This window comes from Ciconia boyciana, chromosome 6 (assembly GCF_034638445.1).
Source record: "Ciconia boyciana chromosome 6, ASM3463844v1, whole genome shotgun sequence".
NCBI classification, from domain to species: Eukaryota; Metazoa; Chordata; class Aves; order Ciconiiformes; family Ciconiidae; genus Ciconia; species Ciconia boyciana.
Window position 1 is genome coordinate 50,673,793 of NC_132939.1, and position 23,890 is coordinate 50,697,682.

Sequence of the window (23,890 nt, forward strand, 5' to 3'; positions counted from 1 at the left end):
TTTCTGCTGCCTCCATCAAGGCAGATCCAAATCCATTTCACTTGCCTCCAGCAGGCTGCCTGATCTGAGCTTTTGAGAATAATTATAAGTGCAAATGGAGAGGCAAAACCAGAAACATCCTGATCAGAGCAGAAAAGAATACATGAGGGAAGAGCTCATTTGTGTACATTTGCTGAATCATTTTGCTAACAATATTGAAAAGGAAATAATGTCTTTCTCTGCCAAAATATGTCCATACAGACTTCATAGTGTCTGTAACAGTGTACAGAGACACTTTAAGGTTTCCTTCCAGTACTAGCTACAGATCATTACCCTAACATCAATATTCACTTTAGAAGAGGGCACCAAGGATGGTTTCTTCTCTTCCTCTTCAACTCTTTTTCTTCCTCCTTACCTCTTCTTCTTACATAATACACACCCATAAGCATGAAGCAACCACAGCAGCAAGCACACAAAAGGGCTTCCTGTAAAAGCATTTTGGTTCCTTTGGGTCATTTTCTCTGTGCCTTTGATGCAGAGATTATAGCCTCATATTACAATTTTCAACACAAAGTTCAAAACCAAGTAACTTGTAGAGAAACATATACAGTAAATGATCACCTTAGGCTCCTAATCAATTAAAAAAAAGGAGGTTGTTCATTCATGTGTAGATGTGAACTCTACTTATGTGGAAAAAAGGGATTTGTCAGGTATTATCTCATAATTATTTTTGTTAGCAGATGATAGAAATACAGGGACATTTTTCTTAAGCACTAGGAACTCTGCACTAGTTTCAGAGGAATGGAATTAGATTTGTTTTCTGGTTGTCATTCAATTCCAGACATAATAGCCTTGTACTTACTGCATATTATATATATAATTATGTAGAGTAAGATTATGACTTGATTATGACCTTGGTCTGCAGTAAAGCCAAGAAAATTTATGCCGAATGGTTTTGTGCTAAATGAGAGTCACTGACTGGTAGTAGTGAAAAGAGTAGATATGACCACTGAGTTTTGGTTTTGCTTGCCTTTCTATTTATGTTGCATGGCACTCAGGTTCAGATAAATGGATGAACTGCTGGGAAAAGTGGTGCTGAGTGGTAAGAATATCAGAGAAAAAACTTGGATTCCTAGGATCTATTTTTTATTATTTTCAGGATTCCTTGAAGGAAAGAATAGCCAAGCATTGTCAATCTTATTCCCTCTAAAAAATTAATAGCCTTAATATAAAATATGCAAAGACTAATAAAGACAGACAACCTGGCTTCAGGAGCACAACAAAACTCCTGTGCTTATAACATAGGGCTGTAAGTATTCATATGCAGGCTGTGGTGCTCCATATGCTACCTCCTCCCTTGATTCTCTGTTATCTCCCCTGAACATTAATAGGTTCTCAGACAGCCACAGCGACCTCGACTGCTACACCTGGGACTGCACATTTGGAAGACTGCAGCGTGAAAGGTGGGGAGGATGCCCTGAGGGAAGCTTTGGAGCTTCTTTAGACACCATAGACACATCCACTGAGACAATATTGGTCAGTGAAGTAGGAAAGAGTTCCATAAGCAGGCTGCTAGTGCATTGTTGTTTTTTTTTTCATAGATGCCACAAATTTATGATTGAGTAACATTTTCAGTAATATATTAATTATTGAAGCACGTTTGTTTATTGTAGCTAAATTATTTCATGGCTATGCACAACAGGGTGACTAAAGCTTGAAGTTGTGTGGATGATTCTGACCAGTGAAGGGGAGCCTCATAAAACTTCCACTTTCCCAACTTGCAGCCAGATGTTTCAGCCTTTAAATACCTTTAATCAAAATATCTGAAGGAGCTGTTCAGATGCAATGTTGAACAAAAGCAAATTTGAAATTTTTATCCAGTACACAAAGCCAGAATTGTTTTTCTCCAGCTAGGATTAGTCATGCCAAAAGGGTATTTAAATAAGGCAGGTTTGAAAAAAGACAATGAGATAAAACCGTTGATCAGAAATTCCTCTTAAGATATGAAAGGGAACATTTCCATTGATGTCAGGAACTCAAGCCACTAAGCCAAATTTTCAGACTTGGCCACCTAAAAGTGTGCATATGTTCTTATCTATTTCAATGTGCTTTCCTCAACTTTATTATGCCATTCCTTAAATCCTAATGGGATTTAATATCCTGGCTGCAGTAAGACAGGAAATGTCCTAGACACTTGGAAGACATGGCTTGTGCTCCAAAGAGGATACAGTGAGAAATAATAGAAATCAAGTGTACAGGGTAAGGAAATAGAAACAAAAGTGACCAAGGTGATGATGGGCAGATATGTTATTATTGAGGCATTTGCTGGTTGATTTCTTTAATTTTAAGTTAACCTTGACAAATTCCCTTACCCTCATCCTCGCTTCCTAGATTGGTTTTCAGAACTTTCTGGCTTCACAATAAGCAAAGTCACTGCCATCTATAGTTTATGAGTCAATTCCCAAGATTTACAATCATGAAAGCTAAGAATATTGAGTGCTCTTAACTCCTCCACTTCCAAAATTCTACTTCTGCAAATTATCAGTTCATTCACAGACTCAGTTCAGTTCTTGTAAGAATATTGAAAATTGAGAGCTTGCTTTAGGAAGCCAACATGGCAGGGATGGGGAGAAAGCTCAATTACTCTACCTGCCTTCAGTGTTGGCAATTTGCTAAAGAACAAACTGTTTCAGCTTTTCCAGCCTTCTGGAATTTATTGAGGGTGTTTTTCCTTCACAGAGTTTCTTTTTTAAATCAAGCAGCTTGTTCAACTCTTCAATCTTTTTCATGTCTTTGGGGTAGAGATTTCTAACACAGGGACACAGCTTCTGCATTTGCTGAAAAATACTGCAACTATGACCACTACTATGAGTTATTATTAAACAGTGATAAATTACTACTGAGGTAAAGCTTTTCCCAAATAATTTATTTAAACACATTCAGTTTTATCTTTGCTTCCTCATTCCTTCCCTCTGTCACACCACAGTCAACCCTGAAGTCATAAATATCTAATTAGATTTGTCCTTGTGCTCTTGCTTAATACAATCAACAGTAGTTACCAATGCATATTTTCTGTACTGAATTTTACAGTATTGGTTTATTAAGGACTGATAGCTGGAGATTAGGATACTGGCATTAATAAAAGGACTCCCTTTCTCACCATGATAAGGGGAGAAAACAATAGGAAAGTTTTAACAGATTTCTAAGGGCAAAATCCATCTAACAATAAAAAGGAGATAAACTCCAAAGTGCCAGCTTCCAAAGTGTTCATATGCTTAATTGACTGTCCAGTCAAAGCTCTTTTACTTGTAATAGGTAATGAGAAGTGCTGTGTGTTTGACCCAATTTACTAGAATCATTACTGATCTTTTATTCAGGTGCCACATTTACCTAGGTGAGAGGTACTCTGGGCAGAGTCCTAGAATAAGGTGAATGCATAAATGCATTTAATAAGACATTCCCTCCTTAGGAGATTCCCAGCAAACCAGGAGCTGCAGCTGCCTGTGGCTGCATGTCCTCAGCTGGGCTTTCTATCATACCCAGGAGTCAAATAAAACCTAATCAGCAATTGGACTTACAATTGAAAGACAACTCAGTGCAGGGCATTGGCCCTGTTAGGAGGTGTAGACCGTCTCTCACCAATGACAAAAAGAGAGTGAGAGAACCACTCTATTTCTGTGTGGTCCCAAGCATCCCAGAGGAGGCTCTGCACATCCTTTCTTATTTTAAAAAGGCAGTGTCATGACGGATCAGAGCAGTATGATCTAGATGGGAGCCAGGCCATATTAAAGGCGGATAAGCTGTCACACAGGCTCATATTAGAATGTAATCCTGTTAGAGTTTCTCTACAGCATCACGTCATCTTACGTAATTGAAAAGAAACCACTCTTGACTGAAATGTGCCTGTGAGAGAGAAAACCTTGAACAGTGGGGTAGCTAATATTACTGTTCCTAGAAAAGGACAACACACAGTATAGGCTGCATTACAATGTAGGTACATTTACCATTTGAATTCATAATGATAAGCTACAGTACTTTTCAGAGCCTCACTTTTTATCTCCAAGTGTTCTAGCCTTAAGACTGATACCTGATGATGCTCCAAATAAATATAGTAATCTAAAAGTGCAAGGTTGCAAGGTTATAACATTTTGATTCCTAAAGAGACTTTAAACACCGTTAGTCCATGAGGTTCCCAAAAGCAGCATTTGGAACATGTTATAAACTGCACAACTGTAGCAGAAGAACAAGCTTTCATGTACTCCTGGATTACATTTCTTTCTGAATTACCTGGATGGTGCTTAAACTGCTTAAATAAAGGAAAAGAGATTTTTAAGCATGATTTCTGTTCACTGAAATTCTGTTTTCCTGAAATCCCAGCCAATGAGTTTTGATCTGGGTCAACAAAATCTGGAAAAATACTGTCCTTATGTAACTGCAGTTCTAGACCCTGAGGTCGATACGTGCTTGGTACTTGTGAAATTTTATATCTTTCATTATGTTCAAGTATGTAAAATGCAGTAATTTTTTTTCAGTCATTGGAAACAGCATATAACAAGACAAGATAATGTCATACGATACAGTATCTTTTATTGAATATTTTAGAGATTTGAATTGTTTGGTTACAGATCTGAATAGTAAACAGTAGCTGGGAAGGTAAAAGTTAAAAAGTACACTTAAAAGCTGAAAATATACATTAAAGAACTCATCTATACTAAAGCTAACAAATTTGTTTATGAAGCCTTTCACACACAACTGTGTAGCAGATTTAAAAGAAGTATCTAACCTTTATGGTTTCAAAGAAAGTGCTCTTCTGCAAAACTGCTGTAGTCTGAGCTGATATCCTAAAACAATAAGTTAGCAGATGTGAGCCCGTTTCATTTAGTGGAAAGCTAATTCTAACATCTATTGACAGCACAGTTCACATCAGAAACAATATCAAGATGATAGTTTCAGCAAATGTATGCCTTACAGCAGGGTATCTTGTATTTGTGGATTACCATACTTGTTTAAAAGACTCTCTTCATAAGTAGCTAATTCACTGCAGTGAGGTGCAATAATCTGACAGTGTGCATTAAGCTGGAGCATATACATAATGGCATTGCAGAAATAGAAGCAGAACATTCCAGAGTCTGGTAGGAAATGAAAAAAACATAGAGTGTGATTAAATAATACAGCCCAGAGTCTACTCTGTCAGGCATCAGTGAATAGCATTCATTGAAGTCAGTGGTTCTGCAAAAGAAAAAAAAATAGCTCAGCAAAAATTTCCAGTTAAATGGTTTAGTTTTAGGTTTGTAAAATGTTTTAGTCTTAGGATTTGAAACAGACTGTGAGAGGAGAACGATAGAAGTACAATATGCAAACACAAGTGATAGATCTAGCCTTCACTGAAGTCACTGAAAGTCCTTCAATCACTGCAATGACTTTGCATTAAATCTATTTCAAGACTATTTAATAGTAATATTAAGCTAATGTTTAATATTAATGTCTTTTTTTTCCAGGAAGACATAAAGACCACAGCCTTAGAATAGTCTTCCAATGGTCTTGATCTTCCCTATTAAACATTTCATGCTATTCAGCTTTTTCTTTTTTCTTTTCTTTTACAGGCAGGCTAGATCTGGCAGATAGCTGATATGAGGACTTTGCTGACTGCAGAAAGCTGAGTGTAACACCAACAGACTTCTGTGAAAGGAAATATTATCCCTCCAAGCAACTCATACACAGACAACTTTTGGTAGCTTTAAATTAACCTGTTGCTCACCTGCAAAGACACAGCTATTGTTTCTTTCAGCACACATGAAAGAAGGCAACAAACTTTGTAACCCTGGCTAATAAGACTGTGGCTTTCTTATCAAAAGTAGGAGGTAGGCCAATTATAAAAGGATTATTTTATACTTAGCCTGCAGGACTTTAACTCCGGCCTGAACACTGGACATAAACAGAAGCCAATTTTAATGACCTGAGATTTTGCTACCTGTGCTTTATTATTGTTATTAGTTCTTTAACACTTTGGTACTTTATTTCTCTCAATTAGAAATGGGTTCGTGGACTAGAATGTGGCCCACAGATTGGGCTGTTCTCGTGAAATCATGGCTTATCTTTTCCCTGGGGTTCTACATGCAGGCCTCCAAAACTTTGGCCTGCCCAAAAGTGTGCCGCTGTGACCGAAACTTTGTCTACTGTAATGAGCGAAGCTTGACCTCAGTGCCTCTTGGGATACCGGAGGGTGTAACCGTCCTCTACCTCCATAATAACCAAATTAATAATGCTGGATTTCCTGCAGAGTTGCACAATGTCCAATCTGTGCACACAGTCTACCTGTATGGCAACCAATTAGATGAATTTCCCATGAACCTGCCCAAAAATGTCAGGGTTCTCCACCTGCAGGAAAACAACATTCAGACCATTTCTCGGGCTGCCCTTGCTCAGCTTTTGAAGCTGGAAGAGCTGCACCTGGATGACAACTCCATCTCCACTGTTGGCGTTGAGGATGGGGCATTCCGGGAAGCCATCAGCCTCAAGCTTCTGTTCTTGTCCAAGAATCACTTAAGCAGCGTACCAGTAGGCCTTCCGGTGGACTTACAAGAACTTCGAGTAGACGAAAACCGAATTGCTGTCATTTCAGACCTGGCCTTCCAGAATCTTACAAGCCTGGAGCGTCTGATTGTGGATGGCAATCTCCTTACTAACAAAGGCATAGCTGAAGGCACCTTCAGCCACCTCTCCAAGCTCAAGGAATTCTCAATAGTGCGGAATTCACTGACCTACCCTCCTCCTGATCTTCCAGGTACACACCTGCTAAGGCTCTACTTGCAGGACAACCAGATAACCCATATACCACTTACAGCCTTTTCAAACCTCCACAAGCTGGAACGTCTTGATATTTCCAACAATCAACTTCGGATGTTGGTAAAGGGGGTATTTGATAATCTCCACAACCTGAGGCAACTCACTGTAAGGAATAATCCCTGGTTGTGTGACTGCAGTATTAAGTGGGTCACTGAATGGCTCAAATTTATTCCAGCTTCCCTCAATGTGCGGGGTTTCATGTGCCAGGGACCAGAGCAGGTCCGAGGTATGGCAGTCAGGGAGCTCAATATGAATATGTTGTCATGCCCCACCACCACCCCTGGTCTGCCACTTATCATCACCCCAGTCCCAGCTACAGCCATGCCAACTACATTAGTTCCCACCTCATCAGTTCTTCCCCCAAGTAGCAAATATAATCCTCTCACTCCCACCATAGCCACACTCCCCACTGTGCCTGACAGGGAGGACAGAGAAAGGGTGACACCTCCTATATCTGAACGGATTCAACTCTCCATCCATTTTGTGAATGACACTTGCATCCAAGTTAACTGGATGTCTCTTTTTACCGTGATGGCATATAAACTCACATGGGTTAAAATGGGCCATAGTCTGGTAGGAGGAATTGTTCAGGAACGAATAGTTAGTGGTGAGAAGCAACACTTAAGCTTGGTAAATCTGGAGCCCAAATCCACCTATCGGATTTGTTTGGTTCCACTGGATACTTATAACAATTACCGAACTGGAGAAGACACTGTCTGTTCAGAAGCCACAACCAAGGCTTCCTTTTTGAGCAATGGCAGCAACATCCCCTCCAGCCATGAGCAGACTACGTCTCAGAACCTGGGCTCCCCATTTCTGCTGGCAGGGTTGATTGGGGGTGCAGTGATATTTGTCCTCGTGGTCCTGCTCAGCATTTTTTGCTGGCATATGCACAAAAAAGGGCGTTACACCTCCCAGAAGTGGAAATATAACCGGGGCCGTCGGAAAGATGACTACTGCGAGGCAGGGACCAAGAAGGACAACTCCATCCTGGAGATGACGGAAACCAGCTTCCAGATTGTCTCCTTAAATAATGATCAACTCCTTAAAGGAGATTTCAGACTGCAGCCCATTTATACCCCAAACGGGGGCATTAACTACACAGACTGCCACATCCCCAACAACATGCGATACTGCAACAGCAATGTCTCAGACCTGGAGCACTGTCATACGTGATAGTGAGGGGAGATGGGGGTGTCTAGGACAAAGAGAAAAAACTGTGGAAAAGAAGTAACTCCCCAACAACAATGAAAAAATTACATTTGATAAATGTTACCCAGATGCATTTATGCATTTGAATACTCTGTAATTTATACGGTGTACTATATAATGGGATTTAAAAAGTGCTATCTTTTCTATTTCAAGTTAATTGCAAATGGTTTTGTAACTCTTTGCTTTTTAAATCTTTAAAAAATATTGCTAAGTACTGTACAGGGTTGTAGAATAAGAACCCAATGTCATGGCAAAGGAAAGAATGACTCATTCTTCAAACATTAACCACTTCGCTGTCGAAGCTGTCTGAGGGATGTTAAGTTTCTAGGTGTCCTGTAGTATAGGAAAATAAGTGCATATTAAAACAGGGTCACTAGGAATGGACAAAGCAATTCAGATAAAATGGGTACAACCCTTCTGACTTGAACCCAGAAGTTGCAGTTGAGCTTCAAAACAGTTGGAAATACTTCTGTTCCCTTTTGTCAGTTCTGCATTGCCTACCTCCAACTGAAAGCTGGAGTTCTGAGTGCTACCAAAAAGGCTACTTTCTTGTTTGATTAGTTTTCTCCCAATATACTTGGAATAGGAAAGGTAGACAGAGCTCAGTGTCAAACTCAAAGTGACCTTGATTCCTATTTGCAAAAGCTACTCTGAAAATGTCCCCCAATACTATATATTTTTATGAGAGAAACTGTTCCTGCTTTTCATTATGATTAAGAAGCTTTAGGCATTCTCTGACCCTTCTCAGAGGGAGATGAAAGTTATCAGTATGTAATAGATAGCTGTTATTAAGTTGTACCTCTCTTTAATAGAGCAGCATTTGTTGACACAGCATGTTCAGGTAAAGCCTGAATGAGGGAAATTCTGAGTGGTCCCAGCTCTGCAGTATTCATGTAGAATTTGGAATCTAAAAGCGTAAATTGCTGAAAACATGATGCAAAATATTATGCCAATGGAAAGGTTGCTATTGACTTTTATGGTTCAAGACCTGGTTTGATTTAGGGGTCTGAGTTCTGTTCAGTATGGAGAAATAGGAAAAAAAGACAAACAAACGGAGAAAACAAATAAGAAAGATCTTTTAAAAATGTATTTATTCCTGGAAAGGCCTCCAAGCCTATCATGAACTGAAATATGTTCAGCAGGGAAAATCGTGTATAAATCCTGTTTTGTTTTGTTTTTTTTTTCCATTCAAGCGTACAGAGATGGACATTAACTAAGCATTTGATTAGCTGAGGAATTTTGAGAACACAAGTACACACTGTCCCTCTGAATTACCCTTCTTTTATCTTAAGCTTTTGGAAGTTTTCCACAATGATCTGTGCTTTATAAGCAGTAGGTGGGCTTAGAATTTGCTCTTTTATTCCCTCAAATTCTTTAGCTAGAATACTTTCCAAGTCCTTGAGCTTTACATGCACTATGTGAAACATCATGCTTGTATTAAAACCATGATGCTGCTCTCAAAATTATATAATGTTCCAACCACTCCATTGACTCTGTGACTGCCAAGAACTCTGAATTTCTTGCCAGCTCAGTGGTGGAATGTAATTCTTCCTTTTTTTTTTTCAGTTTGTTTGTTTTTTAATGTGGCTTACTTTCTCCTGAGCTTGGGGACAAGCAAAAGTTCACAGCAAAGAGAAACAAAAGAGAGAGACAAAACTTTCCTGAGGGAGTAGGGAACCAAAGAGAAAACTTTTTACAGTGAACAACTAGGGACAAGGAGAAGTTGTTAGAAGTGGATTGGAAGTAAAGGCTGAAGCACTTTCACTGTGGAATGCTTAGACTTTTCACTTTATGAGGCTGCTTATGTTGGGAGAGAGGGTTTTAATCCTTTCCTTTGCTCATTTCACTCAACCCATTCTTGAAACCCAGCAGTCTATGAGTGTGCAGTTTCTCAAATTCAAATTGCATGATAACACTCATTTTCTGCAATGGCAAAATGAATCCAGTTATGATTGATGGCAAAGTACAATCATTGTATAAGGAACTGCATCCTCCCCCCAACACCTTTTATAATAACATTTTGAAATTTCACTCTATATTCTGTATATTTGCTATTTTCTTCAGCTATAACAGGTATTTTAGGCAACCTGTGTGGCTACTGTAATAGTAAAGTCACTGAAATTTTGCTGAATAAAAGGCTGCCATATGATCTCAAATGGTGTAATTCTAGGTAGAAACGTCTATGCAAAGTGTTTTTTTCTGTGACTTATTTACTGAATATTATGATGAGAAGGTTGATACTTACATTTCGTTTGTTTAATATGTTTTCGCTGCCAAAGCCCACAAGACAAGCAGCAAATAGTTGTGCTTCTGCACGCTTCCATTGCATGCTGGAGTTTGTTTGAAATTAAGTAGAGCCAGAGATTCCCATTGGGTGTGGATGTAGTATTTAATTTCACTGAAATAACTAGCTGTACATTTTATTTCAAAAGGCATCCTTTGAAAATATGCGCTTACTAGAATTTCGTACTTCAATGACTGATGCTGGAGGAATCTTTGTCCTCCTTGATGAACGTCTTCTGTTCTAGGCCTCAGGATACCATAGTTTCAAGATGAGCTAGGCGCCTTATTTGTAGCAAATGACTCATTCAGGGAGTTCAGCCATACTGTAGGTGAATGATCCACAAGCCCACATTGATGACAACAAGTGTGGTTACTGTCCTAATAGGGTGAGAACAGAAGGCATTCACAAACTGTTCGTTTTGATCTCGGGTGATGAAATGTATATATATCTATCTGTGGACTGTTACTCACTTACCTAGATCAAAAATCAAAATGATATTAAAGATAGCATGGTTTATGCTTCTTTTCGGTATGAAGAAGAATATATATATTGGTATGGGATACTGACAAAGTTTCTTTTCTATAAATACACTTCTGAAAAAAAGTAACAAGTCACTTACTTATACCAAAATTTGTGGATAGAACTGGGAGTATTATCTAAACAAATTCACAGTTGTAGTCAACCGAAAGGTCATATGTTTCATGTGAAGAATTTTTCTCCCAGTTCTAATCGCTATCCAGCTGCAAAAAAGTTAATGTATTTCAACCTACAAGAGAGTTTGGGATGTTTCAAAGAGTCAGTCACACAAACAGCTGAGGCCACATTTCAGGACATGTACATAAGTACATAATGGGCAATTTTCACTAGGTAAAATATTTGAAAAAGCGTTAAAAATGGATAATGATGTTTTGGTGATGTAGAGTTTAATATCAGTAGCTTTTTCCTTGGACTTTGTAAAAATGGGGTCTTCCCTTGGTGCAAATATCTGACCACAGATACTAACTAAAGGCTATAGAGCAGAAGTCCCAAATGGGTGTGTATACAACTCATCCAAAATGTTCACTTCCATGTCCTGATTTGAACAATTTCATTGGACCTGAGGGCAAATGAGTGGTTTACAGACAAAATCTCACCCATCTTCCATTGTATACTGCTAATAGTTGACATAAATGTACAGAAAAGGTTTCTGAGTGGAATAAAATAAGAGTTTAAGTGAAATTATGTTAAAGCAGTATCACAACACTCTTGTGTCCACTGGTTAGGTTCCTTCTGAAGACTTACTTATTTACAAACAGGTTCTCGTTTTCACAGATTCTGTCACTATAACAAGCATTCCTTGCATGTAGCTTGCTGGCAGAAACAAACACCTGATGAATGCATGGACTTTTTGTTAACAGATTCTTATTGGAGACATTATTATTGAATTTATTCATAAGAATATTTAGGGATTGGGTTACTTTGGATTGAAAAGGTATTAGCAGTTTTCCCTGTAAGCCAATAAAGGAGTACAATGAATGTCAACGTAAAACAGAAAAACAAAATAGCATGTGCTATTTGCTACTAGAGTAGTTCAACTATATTTTTCTCTCAATCATTTTCTCTTTTCATGAGAGAAAATTTCTCTCTCTGAGAAATGTATCTATTTTAATTTTGCAAGCAAAATAACTTTATGTGTATTGTATTGTTGTTATGGTTTTAAGGGTCTACATAAGGCACTTTATTAATGACATTGAACTGAAAGTTCAGTCTCAGCTTTTGACAGTGAAGTGGTTAATTCCCATTGAATTCTTCATTTATAGTACTTCACCTTAAATTATAACATGGAGATATTAAAGCTTTTTCTTTAGAACATGAGAATAATGGTTTTACTCATGAGTTATCTTTCCAGCTCAGTGGAAAAACAAAACAGAAATGAGTGCCAAAATCAAAAGTTACGGGCTCTGAGCCTCATCAGATCCTGCCTGATGCTCTCTTTTAAACACAGAGATAATCCTATGAAGCTGATGATCACTCCTTCCCTGAACTCTACTGAACAGGGCATTTTGTATCCCAGATGATAATACAGGCAATATTGAAGAATTTGGCATTAAAATGTTGTACAGCATAGAATGTCTTGCTCTTTAAAAGGACACTGGTTAGTAGTCCATCTGGAAAACTAGTACAAAAGAGATTTGGCAAGCTTTTATTATACTGGGGCTCTGTGGAAATGTGCCTCATGAGAGCTGAATTCTGATCCTCTCAGAAACAGATAAGCTACTAAACAAATTGTTATCCAAATATCTTGGTCCCAAATATCTGAAGATGATCTTTCATAAAATTGATTTTAACTGAGACATGCACACTTGATTCTGTTCTGTGTTTGGTATACTTTCTATCTTTAACATGGAAAAATAGATGGTTTGACGTCTGCATTATCTGTTTTCTGCAATCTGCCATGTTGCACGCATTGTTAACTTCAAAACCTCACTATACACTATATATTATCTTGTTGACATATTCAGTAAAGGGTTATTTAAAAAAATACAACAATCCTGCTGTATTTATATAAGCAAGTTAATGAAAATAAGGATGTGAATATCTGAAAGGGAAAACAGAAAAACAAAAATATCAAAGTTCTGTACTTTCATTTCTGGTAATATTTTCAAATGTTCTACTGTACGTCCACCCTCTCTTCAGATTCTAAAAGACAAATGTTTTCATCTTCTGTCTCTCAAAGAGTTAAACCATTTGTTACTTCAATTTCTCAGATTTAATCTTATCTTTATAAGATTATCTCATTTTCATATGCATATAGGAAAGCATTGTAAAACAAGAACAGATTGTATTCCAGTGTTTGCAATTAATAGGTACACTTAAGCAACTACACACATCTATAACAAATATATATATGTGGAAGCTGTGAACCATTATATGCATAGTCATTTGATAAATGAATTTGACATTCATCATTAACAATCTTAAACCTGCCTCTTACCTATTATTACCTGTTTAATCTGTTTCCTTGAAATGAAATGTGATTTTTTTACCAATTCTCCCTTCAAAATTATTCTTGAATTTTCAGAATGCACAACATTCAGACATAGGCCTTAATAAATTTTTGTATGTCTTATACCTAGCATATATGGTGATATATACAGTATGTATAAAGAGATGCTTTAGCTACTTAGAAATGAAAATTATCCCTCTTCTAGTTACATATACAAGAACTAATTTTTGGCTTTGCCAGAACCTGAAATATTGAATGTTGCAAGCTGTGGCATTTCAAAGCTTAGAAATGTAATATTGCTGCGTGTCACAATTCCTCTATAAATTATCTTATTCTCTGTCTTAGCCCTGAATATCAAGTAAAACTACCAAGAGCTGCTGTGCAATACATTCACATCTAGGCCCCCCTTAATATGCTTCCCTGAACTTGATGTTTCTTCTAAGCCAGATTAGACCCTGGTAACTAAACCTTCTTGCCTTATCACAGGAAGGTGGAGAATAGAGGTAAAGCAAATGATAAACAGTTATGATCCTTTATATATTTCTGGCAAAAATAATGGCATCATCATTTTCATAGAAGATTTTGTTTTCTCTCTCTTAAAAAAAAGTTGACGAACACTGGTTACTTCATCAGATAATCTTCTAATAGCCCAAAATTATTTATCTTAGTAGAGATCAGTCTTTATATTCACTTTTTATAGTTCTAAGCTCAGTTATCTGGAGCTGTTCATGCACACGTGCATGTGTGTATAAATTCCTGGGGCTGGATATAGAGGGTTTAGCTACAAGGAGCCCCCAAAGCAAGTGCACAGAGGAGTATTTTTCAATATTGTTCAGTAAACATCTTTCAATACTTCACTTTAAAAAGAGTTCTTCTGTCTAAGAAGAGTTATGGTGCCACATGGAGAACCTACATTCAGTCATTAAAGTATGAAACAAATATTTTAATTCTACTTGAAGTGCCACTGTCAGTGAAGGCTCAAACTAAAAATCACTGAAATACTTCTATTACATGGGTTCAGACTTGGTGAATTTTTTTAACAAGAATTTGCATTCCTAAAACAAATTAATACACTCTTATGGTGAAATCCTGACCCCACTGATTTCATCTATAAATCAGAATATTTATAGGAGTAATATATATGTCAGAAGGATTATTAAAAGCATCCAGTATGACACACTGTATAAAATGTCACACTATGTATCCCCATATGAAATACATCAACCGAGTAAGGCAGTAGGCCTACGTATCACGTTATAAGCTTGATATCTCTTTTGAAAATCTAGGGGAGCAGTGAAATATACTTTACAGAAAATGAGGGGAGAGAGAAATATGTACTGAGCAACACTGTCCAACATAAAGCCACACAGGATATGGACATTTAAAGCCACAAACAGGCCGCTGAGCATAGCAAGAATGTTCTTTTACACATAAAAACACACATTTTCTGCTTACAACTCCATATTATGGCTAACATATGTGACTGCAAAAATGCATGTATGAATATTAAGAGATTATAGTATAGTTACACTTTGGTGGGAACTTGATGCTGTGCACTGGGTCTATTATTTACCTTCCTCTGTATAGAAAGGATTGATATACAGAAGAAAGTGACAAAAGAAGAACAAAAGTCATGATGATTACACTATCCTGTTTTTTTAAGTGTAGAATGCCTTGAAGAATGAAGACAGTGTGTAAACTACTACAGAAAATCCAACTCAAATGCACATGTGTGTTTACAACTCTAACATACTCTGTGCAAAAGCGAGAAGTCTCCATGATGAATACTAGTCAGAGTGCTAAGCTGAACACAACCATTCTTGACAAGCACAACTGCCAGAAAGATTATGTTAAAATGGTGTATATCTTGAGTGAAATAAATATTTCCACTCCTATAGACTTTGAGCAGGTGATCACACAGATAAATAAAATTCTTTGTGATGGGAATTGGAATAATGTGTCTAAAGATGGAACGCTGTAATTTTCATACTTTTAAACTGCCTGCTTGTGATGAAGAAAAGGCAGATTTTGTTCTGTGAAGATGAAATATAGTAATAATGATGGACAGAATATAGAGATACTCCTCTTTACTGACATTTTATGGACATGAGAAAGGACCCATACACATGCTCTATACATATACATTTGTGACATAATTTTAAATTTCCTTTACAGTTTTCAGACCCTTCAGATGAGATCCACTTCTAACACATGCACAGTATTCCAAAACAATTAAATCCTCAGAAATGACTGCAATCCCTTTCAATGAATAGAATCAAGAAAATGTGATGAAATGAGTATTTACAGAAAGTGCACAATACTTTCTCAAAAGCTTTAGCTGTGGTTAAAAAAGAAAGAAAGAAAGAAAGAAAAAGAAAGAAAGAAAGAAAGAAAGAAAGAAAGAAAGAAAGAAAGAAAGAAAGAAAGAAAGAAAGAAGAGACAACTGTTAAACTAGAATAGCTTCGTATTCCTATTTATATGATGTACTTCCAAATTTCTAACACACTCACTTGAATGTCAAACTTTGGTTTGACTTGAAAGTCAAACGATTTATATGACAGTCTTGTAAGCCGGACCTCATATACCTTCACAAACTGGTTTGTGCATTCACAGTTCAGGAACCAATACGTAATTCATTGCTTTCTGACTTATAATACGAATGTTAAGAATTTTTCCCCATTAAAGAAACATGTTAAGAAAATTTAAGAGTTGGTGTGAAGTCAAGTACTGCAGTATATGTTAATTGACCAATTTCATTTATACAAGCAGGACATTAGCATGTTTTTGTAAGTGAGGACTGCAGAAGCAAAGCAAGCATATTAACCCTATGTCACTTTCAAGAAAACCTTTCTCAGCAGTACTAGACACTACTTCTAGTTGACAAAAAGCAGGTATGATTTACCAAGCATATATGACTTAGAAAAAATGAACAAATGGAAATCCAGGAAAGAGGAGATATTCCAAATTACTATAGTTATTCTAATAGTATACAGTTGAGTACTTTAAACAATTAAAAAAATCTCATTAAAGTTTTGAAGCTTTTCATATTAAAGGTCCCTAGCAAGCAAGAAATGAGTCCCATTCACAAGAAATGAGTTTAGGCAGCTTTTCACTTACATCTGCATTGTAGGTTAGTTTTGAAGTGAACATTTTCTTTTTTTTTTGCTTGATTACAGGGAGTAGCTTAATGGTATTCTTAGATCTAATTGGTCATGGTGTTCATTTGAAAGTCTCCCCATGCACTGATTTACTTTGTTATCTATGAAAAGTTTGAGGGATAGGCTACTTTATGTGTGACACTTGCCTTCATGACAAATTAATAGTTAACTATATTTCTATACCTTTCTGCTTTGGTTTTGGCTTTCCTCTTTATAATTTAACATTAAGAACAAGTGGAAAATGAAGCAAATTTAAAGTAGAGCAAATTTTAATAATTTTCTGCTACAACTATAACAATGGTAAGACTGTGTCTTCCTTTTAGCAGAAGACAAAATTTAAGAATACTGAGTTAAGAAAGTAATTATCTTATAGAATTTTGCTACCAATTTTAAGTTGAATTCATTATTTTTCAACATTTAGTTACGGTAGTCACACTAGGAAGTTGAGCTGGGAAGACTGGATAAACTCAGGTTTGTGGTTACAGGAACTTTGTGTTCATAGGTTCAGTTTTACAGATTATTACTAGTAGCTGCACAAAGAGAAGGGGACAAATGTTTCTTCTTCCTTACTCAGGTACATCAGACACACTTCTGTAGTGATCAAGGAGGAAGACAGTTACTTCACAGAGATGTCCCTCAAAAAATAAAATGTCCAGAACAGAGGGAAAATAACTGCAGTCATGGCATTTCTTTTTGCTGACTACAGAAGCTGGCAGATGCAGAGCTGCAACATTTTATGAGGGGTGCAGCAAATTACAGGTCCTCTGCAGCATTATATAGGACCTTTGGTTTGTACAGGACCCTAGTAAGGTACCTTCACTGAGGTGCATCCTGTTGGAGGTCTGTAACAAAATGCACCACCCATGCCTATAAAAGCGGGGAAGGATCTTTGCTTTGTGGGCCTTTAATTACCTTTTCCTGTAAATTCTGGAGTTCCAGGTTGTCGTGGTTTAACCCCAGTAGGCAACTAAGCACCATGCAGGCTCTCACACTGTGTTCTTTAACTGTATTATGTTCAAGAAGGAGTGTGTAACAAGGCAAGTTTGGAAGGTCACGTTTTTGATAACTCTCCTTTTATCAATGTAAATATTAGAAGGATGCTTGCAGACGAAATTCCAAACCACAGCAGATGTGATGATTGCATTAGTGGTCAGATCGGACACTCTTACTTTCAGTTTAGATGTCTACTACTTTTCTCCATTATTCCTTGTCTGATTAATTGTTTTCTTAACATTTGAAACTAAGCAGTTAGTTAGTACTATTGCTTATTTGTCACAATACAAGGAAAAAGTTTCTACAGAACCATTATACCTGCAAACTGTGATGAAGACTACCCAGCAAAGCTAAGCCACAGAAATGCTGGCAGTACAGTGAACCATTTGTCATGAGGTAATGATCTTCTAGTGTGATATCAATTCAGTTTATACCCAGACTATGAAAAATCACAATTTCCTTTGCATTTGCATCATTTCTTATTTAATCTTTGATATGACATATCAACCTTCTCTAGCATGATTGGCTTAGAGGACAGATTGCTGCTTGCTGCCTCACCTGATAATGTAATTTATAAGTGTTTACATTTAAGATTAAAACAAGAAAAAACAAAGCTGTTTTCTGATTGCCTGCATTTTTGGGCTGCTGTAGTAGTAATTTGCTCTGTACCTGTCTACTGCACTATTTGTCTCTCACCATTTTTACACAGACATAAGACATACACACACAAACATATGCATAAGCACACTGTACTTATACATCTTATATATATATATATATATATAAAGATACTCAAACATACACATAAGCATATATATAGACATATGCTATGTATTTCTGAATGTATAAATATGGATTGGTCCAGTCTGAGCTCCATACTGATCTTTTGCTCTGGATTTATGCATCATTTCAGTTCCACTTAAGTTCTGAAAGTGAGCAAAGATGTAGAATAGCATGATTTTTTTTTAAGAACTGTATTGTCAGTACTGGTGAGAGCGTCTTTTTAATAATGTATGTCCTTTGGCAGCCTGTGCACTAAAACGTGAATAATACAGAGAAGATTAAGATAGTTCCTGGAATGGGATACTATGCACCTTCTGAAATACACTTTCCAATGCTCAAAACACATTTGAGGAGTCAGTTTATAGCAGGACTGTTCTGTGTGATTGCTAAATAAACTGTAGACAGAGGAGAATGTGGGAAAAGACAGTATGCAACTGAAACCCAGTATGAACAAGAAGGGAAAAATTCAGGTGTTTCTACATCATTAGCATTGCAGTTGACTTTTTCTATGTCATTTTCTTCTCTGCGGCCTATTTTTCTTTCCCTGTATTTGACAGTTTTTCCTTCTCATGTGAACTGCCTTTTAACTCACTCTTCACTTTCTGCTTCATGAAGAACCCTTTGTTATGTGGGATTTTTGTGGGATGCCCAAAATGAGGACCTCTCTCATGCATGAGGCAATACATTTGCATGTAGCAGCCCAAATGGGCAGTGTTCACTGCCACGCATTCTCCTCAATTCATTTATCTGTTCCAAAAAGATCTTGCTGAGATGAGCCACACAGCTAGTGTGCTATTACAGGAAGACTTAGAAATTTGTTATGAAATATTCTTCCAATGTTTCGTTTCATAGGTTCTCTATTTGCAGCAAACATGCAAGGAAATTTGCATGCAGCAACAGCCTTCCCTGCTGCACCAACAGTGCTGCAGCAGCACCTTTTCCTTTGTTCCCTGCCATTCCATTTCCATCTGGCTGCTGACTTGAAATATGAAAAGCCCGGTTTACTTCTGTTGTTCATACACAGCTTAGATATCCTGACTCCATAACTAAAACACATGAATGATCACATGTCAAATTCAAGTACTAGGAGCAGGAGCTGCAGGGCTCAGGACAATGACTGTGTGCCTGGACATGTGCCTTCGTGCCTAGCCTACAAGCCAAGTCCTCTGCGCTCCATACATGGCTCCAATCACTTATACTGCTCCTTTCTGAGACAACTCTGGTGTAAAAAGAAGATAATTTCCTTTTAGATCTACAAACCTATCCATCTCTTCCTGAGGTCCTAAATTGTAATATAAGTATTATTTCTCCCAAGGTGAGGAAGAAAGAATGAGAGACAGGGTCTCCACCCATTTCTCCAAAAAAGGGCAAGTCATCCTGGAATGATCTAAGAACGGGCTCCCTCACTGAGTATACGCTGTTTCCTTGTGCTAACCAGGCTCCATGTCTTGTAGTACCCCCAGCTACTCTCCTTCTGCCAGATATGTTAACTCTAGTTAAAATGACTCCTGTCCATGCTTATACTGTAGTTCTGAAGATTCAGAACCTCTATGTTCGCATGCATTGGACTGTAATTTTTAGTTGTTAGTTCACACACTCTGTTTTTGATAGGACTCCTGCATTACTCATTGCTCAAGATGGAAACAAAGCAGGGCAGGATATTTCATGCAGAGTTGTGAACCTGATATTCCCCTCTTTTAAATGCCTGCCTTAGCAATTTAAAAAATATTTTACTATAGGTTTTCAGGGTTTGTTTTTAACCCATAATACTGCATACATTTTGCTGAATATGTCTCTCATATTCAGAAATGCAAAAGCATAGAGAGTGCATATTATCCTAGAATTTGTAAGTAAATGTCATTGTTTTCCAGCTAGAGATCATCCCTTCTAGTAAATGAAATTATACAAGTAATGAAGTTCCTTCTAGTTGCTGAAGTTTCTGTAATAGACTACTCTGAACTTCAAAGCTAATGTAATATTTGGGGTGGGGGTGGGGAGAAAGAAACAGGGATTTGAAAGACAAAAACTGTGCCAGTACAAAATGTATTTTAAGTAAATATGGGCAAAAACATAAAAATTCTTTTCAGATCTGGGATATACAGATAAAATTGTCATAAATATAAAGATACAAAAGTTCCTTATCTGAGCAATGTTCTCTGTTTGTGGGATTTAATTAGGGTTGCTGCTTATTTTAAACGCCTGAATTAATAGACGATTGATAATTTTTCGCCTGGGTTGAGAAAAAGTATTTGCTACGTACATTTTCCAATTATTTATTTTTTAATTTGAACCACTCCAATTTCTTTTTACATTTTTTTCCAAAGATACCAGTGTCTGCTGAGTTGCAGTGAGTTTGTCAGTTAAAATAAAACAAAACAAAACAAAACAAAATTTCACAGTAAACATTCCTCTGCCTTGTTATAGAAGATAAACTGTTTAGAGATAAATTTCTGCAAGCCCCAATAATCTAGCAAACAGAGTTTGATCAGGAGACAAGATTTATCTATGTTTCAAAGGCTGATCTTAATTTGAAATTGTAGAGAAATGCACTGTCAGATGAATGCCTTCGCTGCATTGATTCTAAAAGGTGACATGTACTCATTTGGATTTAGCTTTTGACAGCTGATGAAGAATGAGAGTGAAATAACCATAGCAAATAGAAAAGTTATGAGTAAGACACTAACAGCATTACTCTGTTGAGTACAGAGTATTATATGCCTGAAATAACAGGAATTTCCTTGTGTTAGAATTTACTGCTTACTGTAAAATACAGTTGTATTTTCTAATGAACATTATGGCCTTCAAAATTTTATTCACAGGATATTTCTCATAATTATTTAAAAATTGTGTTTCAGAAACCATCCACTTCAGGAAGGTCTTTTAGTCATGCTAAATACCAGTCCTCTGGTGTACTAACTGCTTCCAGCCCTGACAGGTCTTTGGTAATGCTCTCTTGGATTTGCTCACAGGTTTTTTTCCTTTTGTTTTTTCCTGCTTGACTACCCCCACTGGAGCAGATCATGTGGCGAATATGTCATATTTTTCCATGTGTAGGTTTTTCTCAGGGCAGCCGGGCAAGATGGTGACCCAAGAGCAGTTTGCCATGCACATCCACCTGCACAGCTAACACAGAGCCCTCAGCAGGTGCTGTGAAGGGGGAGGATTACAATAGTGTGATGGACCATCACCATGTCTGTCACCTCACCTTGGTGTCACACCACATGCCACATGTCTCCAACATTCAATCTGATGCATGTAGATCACCAAATGAATCCTTGGTGAATAACTTGTAGTGTGTTTATGAGCCCTTTGGGCAACATGAATGGCGTAGAGGGGACTGAAACCTAGTTTGTGAGTTTAGTTTCATATTCTCCAGTTTCTATTCACTATGTGCACTACAATCTTAAAAAAAAATGTTAGGACCATAAATTAAACTAACAAAAGCCAAAGCTTTTTGAACTTATGAGGAAGTTAGGGTTAATGCTAAAGGCTCCAGCTTTTACATATTATATAATAATTTATATTCATATTTTCAATAGGAGATCCACATTGTTTAAGAGTACTTGAATGCATCTCTTTATTACAAAGATATTAGCAAAATGTGGACTGCATGGGAGTTTAAAAGGTCTGGAATGGTCTGTGGATCGCATTACAGACTTCTTCAGAGCAAATTTTTCTAACAGCTTCAACAAGTTCTGGACTGAATCCTGAATCCTGAAGCATATCTTTAGCCAAAAACATGCTAAATCCACTGTCAGATTAGAATAATTTATGTACAAGGCCATCTAGGTCAGGTATGGTTTATTCTGTAGAACCACATATAAAGTTCTAACTTTCAGTGTAATCTAGTGCATAGAAAATAGAAATTCTGACACCAAAATGCTAATGATCCTGAGTCTGCATGCCTGCTGATTCTTGCTTATAATGGGACAAATGATACATCCTTTACTGACCTACTTGGGATAAGCACTATGTAAAAGCTAGGGATTTTTATTATTTCACCATATGCAGCTATATGACCTCTGCTGAAAAACAGTAGATTCACCTAGAGGCATATTAGTAGGAGATAAGAATCTAGTTTAGCATTTTAGCAGAGAGATTTCTTTAATATGTGGACTCCACAGGATTTCAATAAAGATATACAAACTATAATGGAATTATATAATTACAATATCCATACTTCTGCTTAAAAAGGCTGTGGGTAAAAAGGAAACAATGATTATATGTAAAGCTAGGAGTTCATTATTAGTATAATTGAAATCTTAAAAGTCTAATTAGGGAGTTAGTCAACATCTAACTATAACAGAAAAAGAAGAAAATAAAGAATATAAAGAAAAAGATACCACCATACCAAAAAAACCAAACCAATCCAAAACAAAAAAAAACCCCTTCAATAATAATACAGTTAGAATTGTATCACACATTTTCTAGCTGCTAACCCTTTTTCTGGTGTTGTGGTTACTCTTCCACTGCCCCTCAGGATCCTTCCATCTGTTGGGGTAACATATGGTGAATCGCCAGCACCCCAACTCCTTCACTGGGAAGGCTATGTTGTTGACATTGTTGGTTTCTTCTTCACTTTAGGATCTGCTAGGGACATTTTTATTTGTTTGCTAATTCTCTTTTACACCTTGTTTTTTCTTCATTGTTCTGCAAGTCCACATTACATCCAAATTTACTACATATGATGCACTTGTGATACCCTTAAAACTAGTTTTATCCAGGTCTGCATTTCTTTAACTAACCATTGATGAGCTGTTTATAGCTGCAGGCTTTCCAGTGCAGCCTGTGCCCCACCTCTTATCATCCCATGCCTGTATTCCTCTATACTGCATCCTGTGCCTCCTCTTCCCAAGGCCCCCGCTGTCATACCGGGCCTGTATTTCTCTACATTGCTTCATTACATTAGAGTCACAAATATCTTATTCTATCCAGGACAACTACTTATTACAACTCTATATAAAACTATGGTTATACCATAAGAAGACAAGCTATATTAAAACCAATTAAGCATGGTCATCTGGTTATTAGAGAAAAATAGTTATAACTAAACCAGGTCAAAGCAAGGTTCCAGGCAGATCAAGACAAGGTCAGACAAAGTAAGTCTGACAAACCATAGTCCTGAGGCTTCATAAACTCAGTACAAATCCTGTGGTCTATTACTAGCAATGGAAATACTGTATTACTGAGCTACAGGCTAGGACAGATAGTACATGTGTTAAAAATGCTGTAATAAAGTCCCTGTACATCCTCTCTAACCTAGTTTAGAGACTAGTATCTGGAGTATTATAGGAAAGAGTCTATTTAAGAATAAAAAGTATTATCTTAGTTGCAGGAGTACCTATAAAGTGGCCTAAAGTGTTTAAAGATATAATTAAAAATGTGGTTTAAAAAAATTCATTTTTTTAGTTTTCCACTACTAGTTCTCTACAATTTAAGGTTTATGATTTAGTCTAAATAAAGCCTTCTGAAAGAGAATGTACTGTGGAAACCCATGCCAAAGTAGGTAATAGTTTCTGCAGTGATTCAGCAACCTTAACTTGGGTAGGGAAAAATCTGTTTCTAAGAAATCTTTACAAGCTGTCAATTCCACTTTAGAAGACACTATCCTTCTGAGTGTGATGGTTGGCTTCTCTAATGAGATTACA

General features: G+C 37.0%; 1 protein-coding gene across 11 annotated transcripts in view; it reads left to right on the forward strand.

Annotated features, from left to right (window-relative positions):
* The window catches only part of FLRT2 (fibronectin leucine rich transmembrane protein 2), a 67,612-nt gene extending 52,014 nt beyond the window's left edge, over positions 1–15,598 (forward strand). For 7 of the 11 annotated variants that reach the window (XM_072864189.1, XM_072864185.1, XM_072864192.1 and 4 more), the window contains one exon: positions 5,583–15,598. In XM_072864189.1, the coding sequence (XP_072720290.1) occupies positions 6,013–8,001 (1,989 nt within the window). In that variant the 5' untranslated portion in view covers positions 5,583–6,012 and the 3' untranslated portion in view covers positions 8,002–15,598. Of the gene's footprint in view, positions 1–1,370; positions 1,516–5,582 lie in introns of those variants that run through there. The other 4 variants (XM_072864191.1, XM_072864186.1, XM_072864190.1 and 1 more) reach the window with 2 other exon arrangements.
* Positions 15,599–23,890: the final 8,292 nt, after the last annotated feature.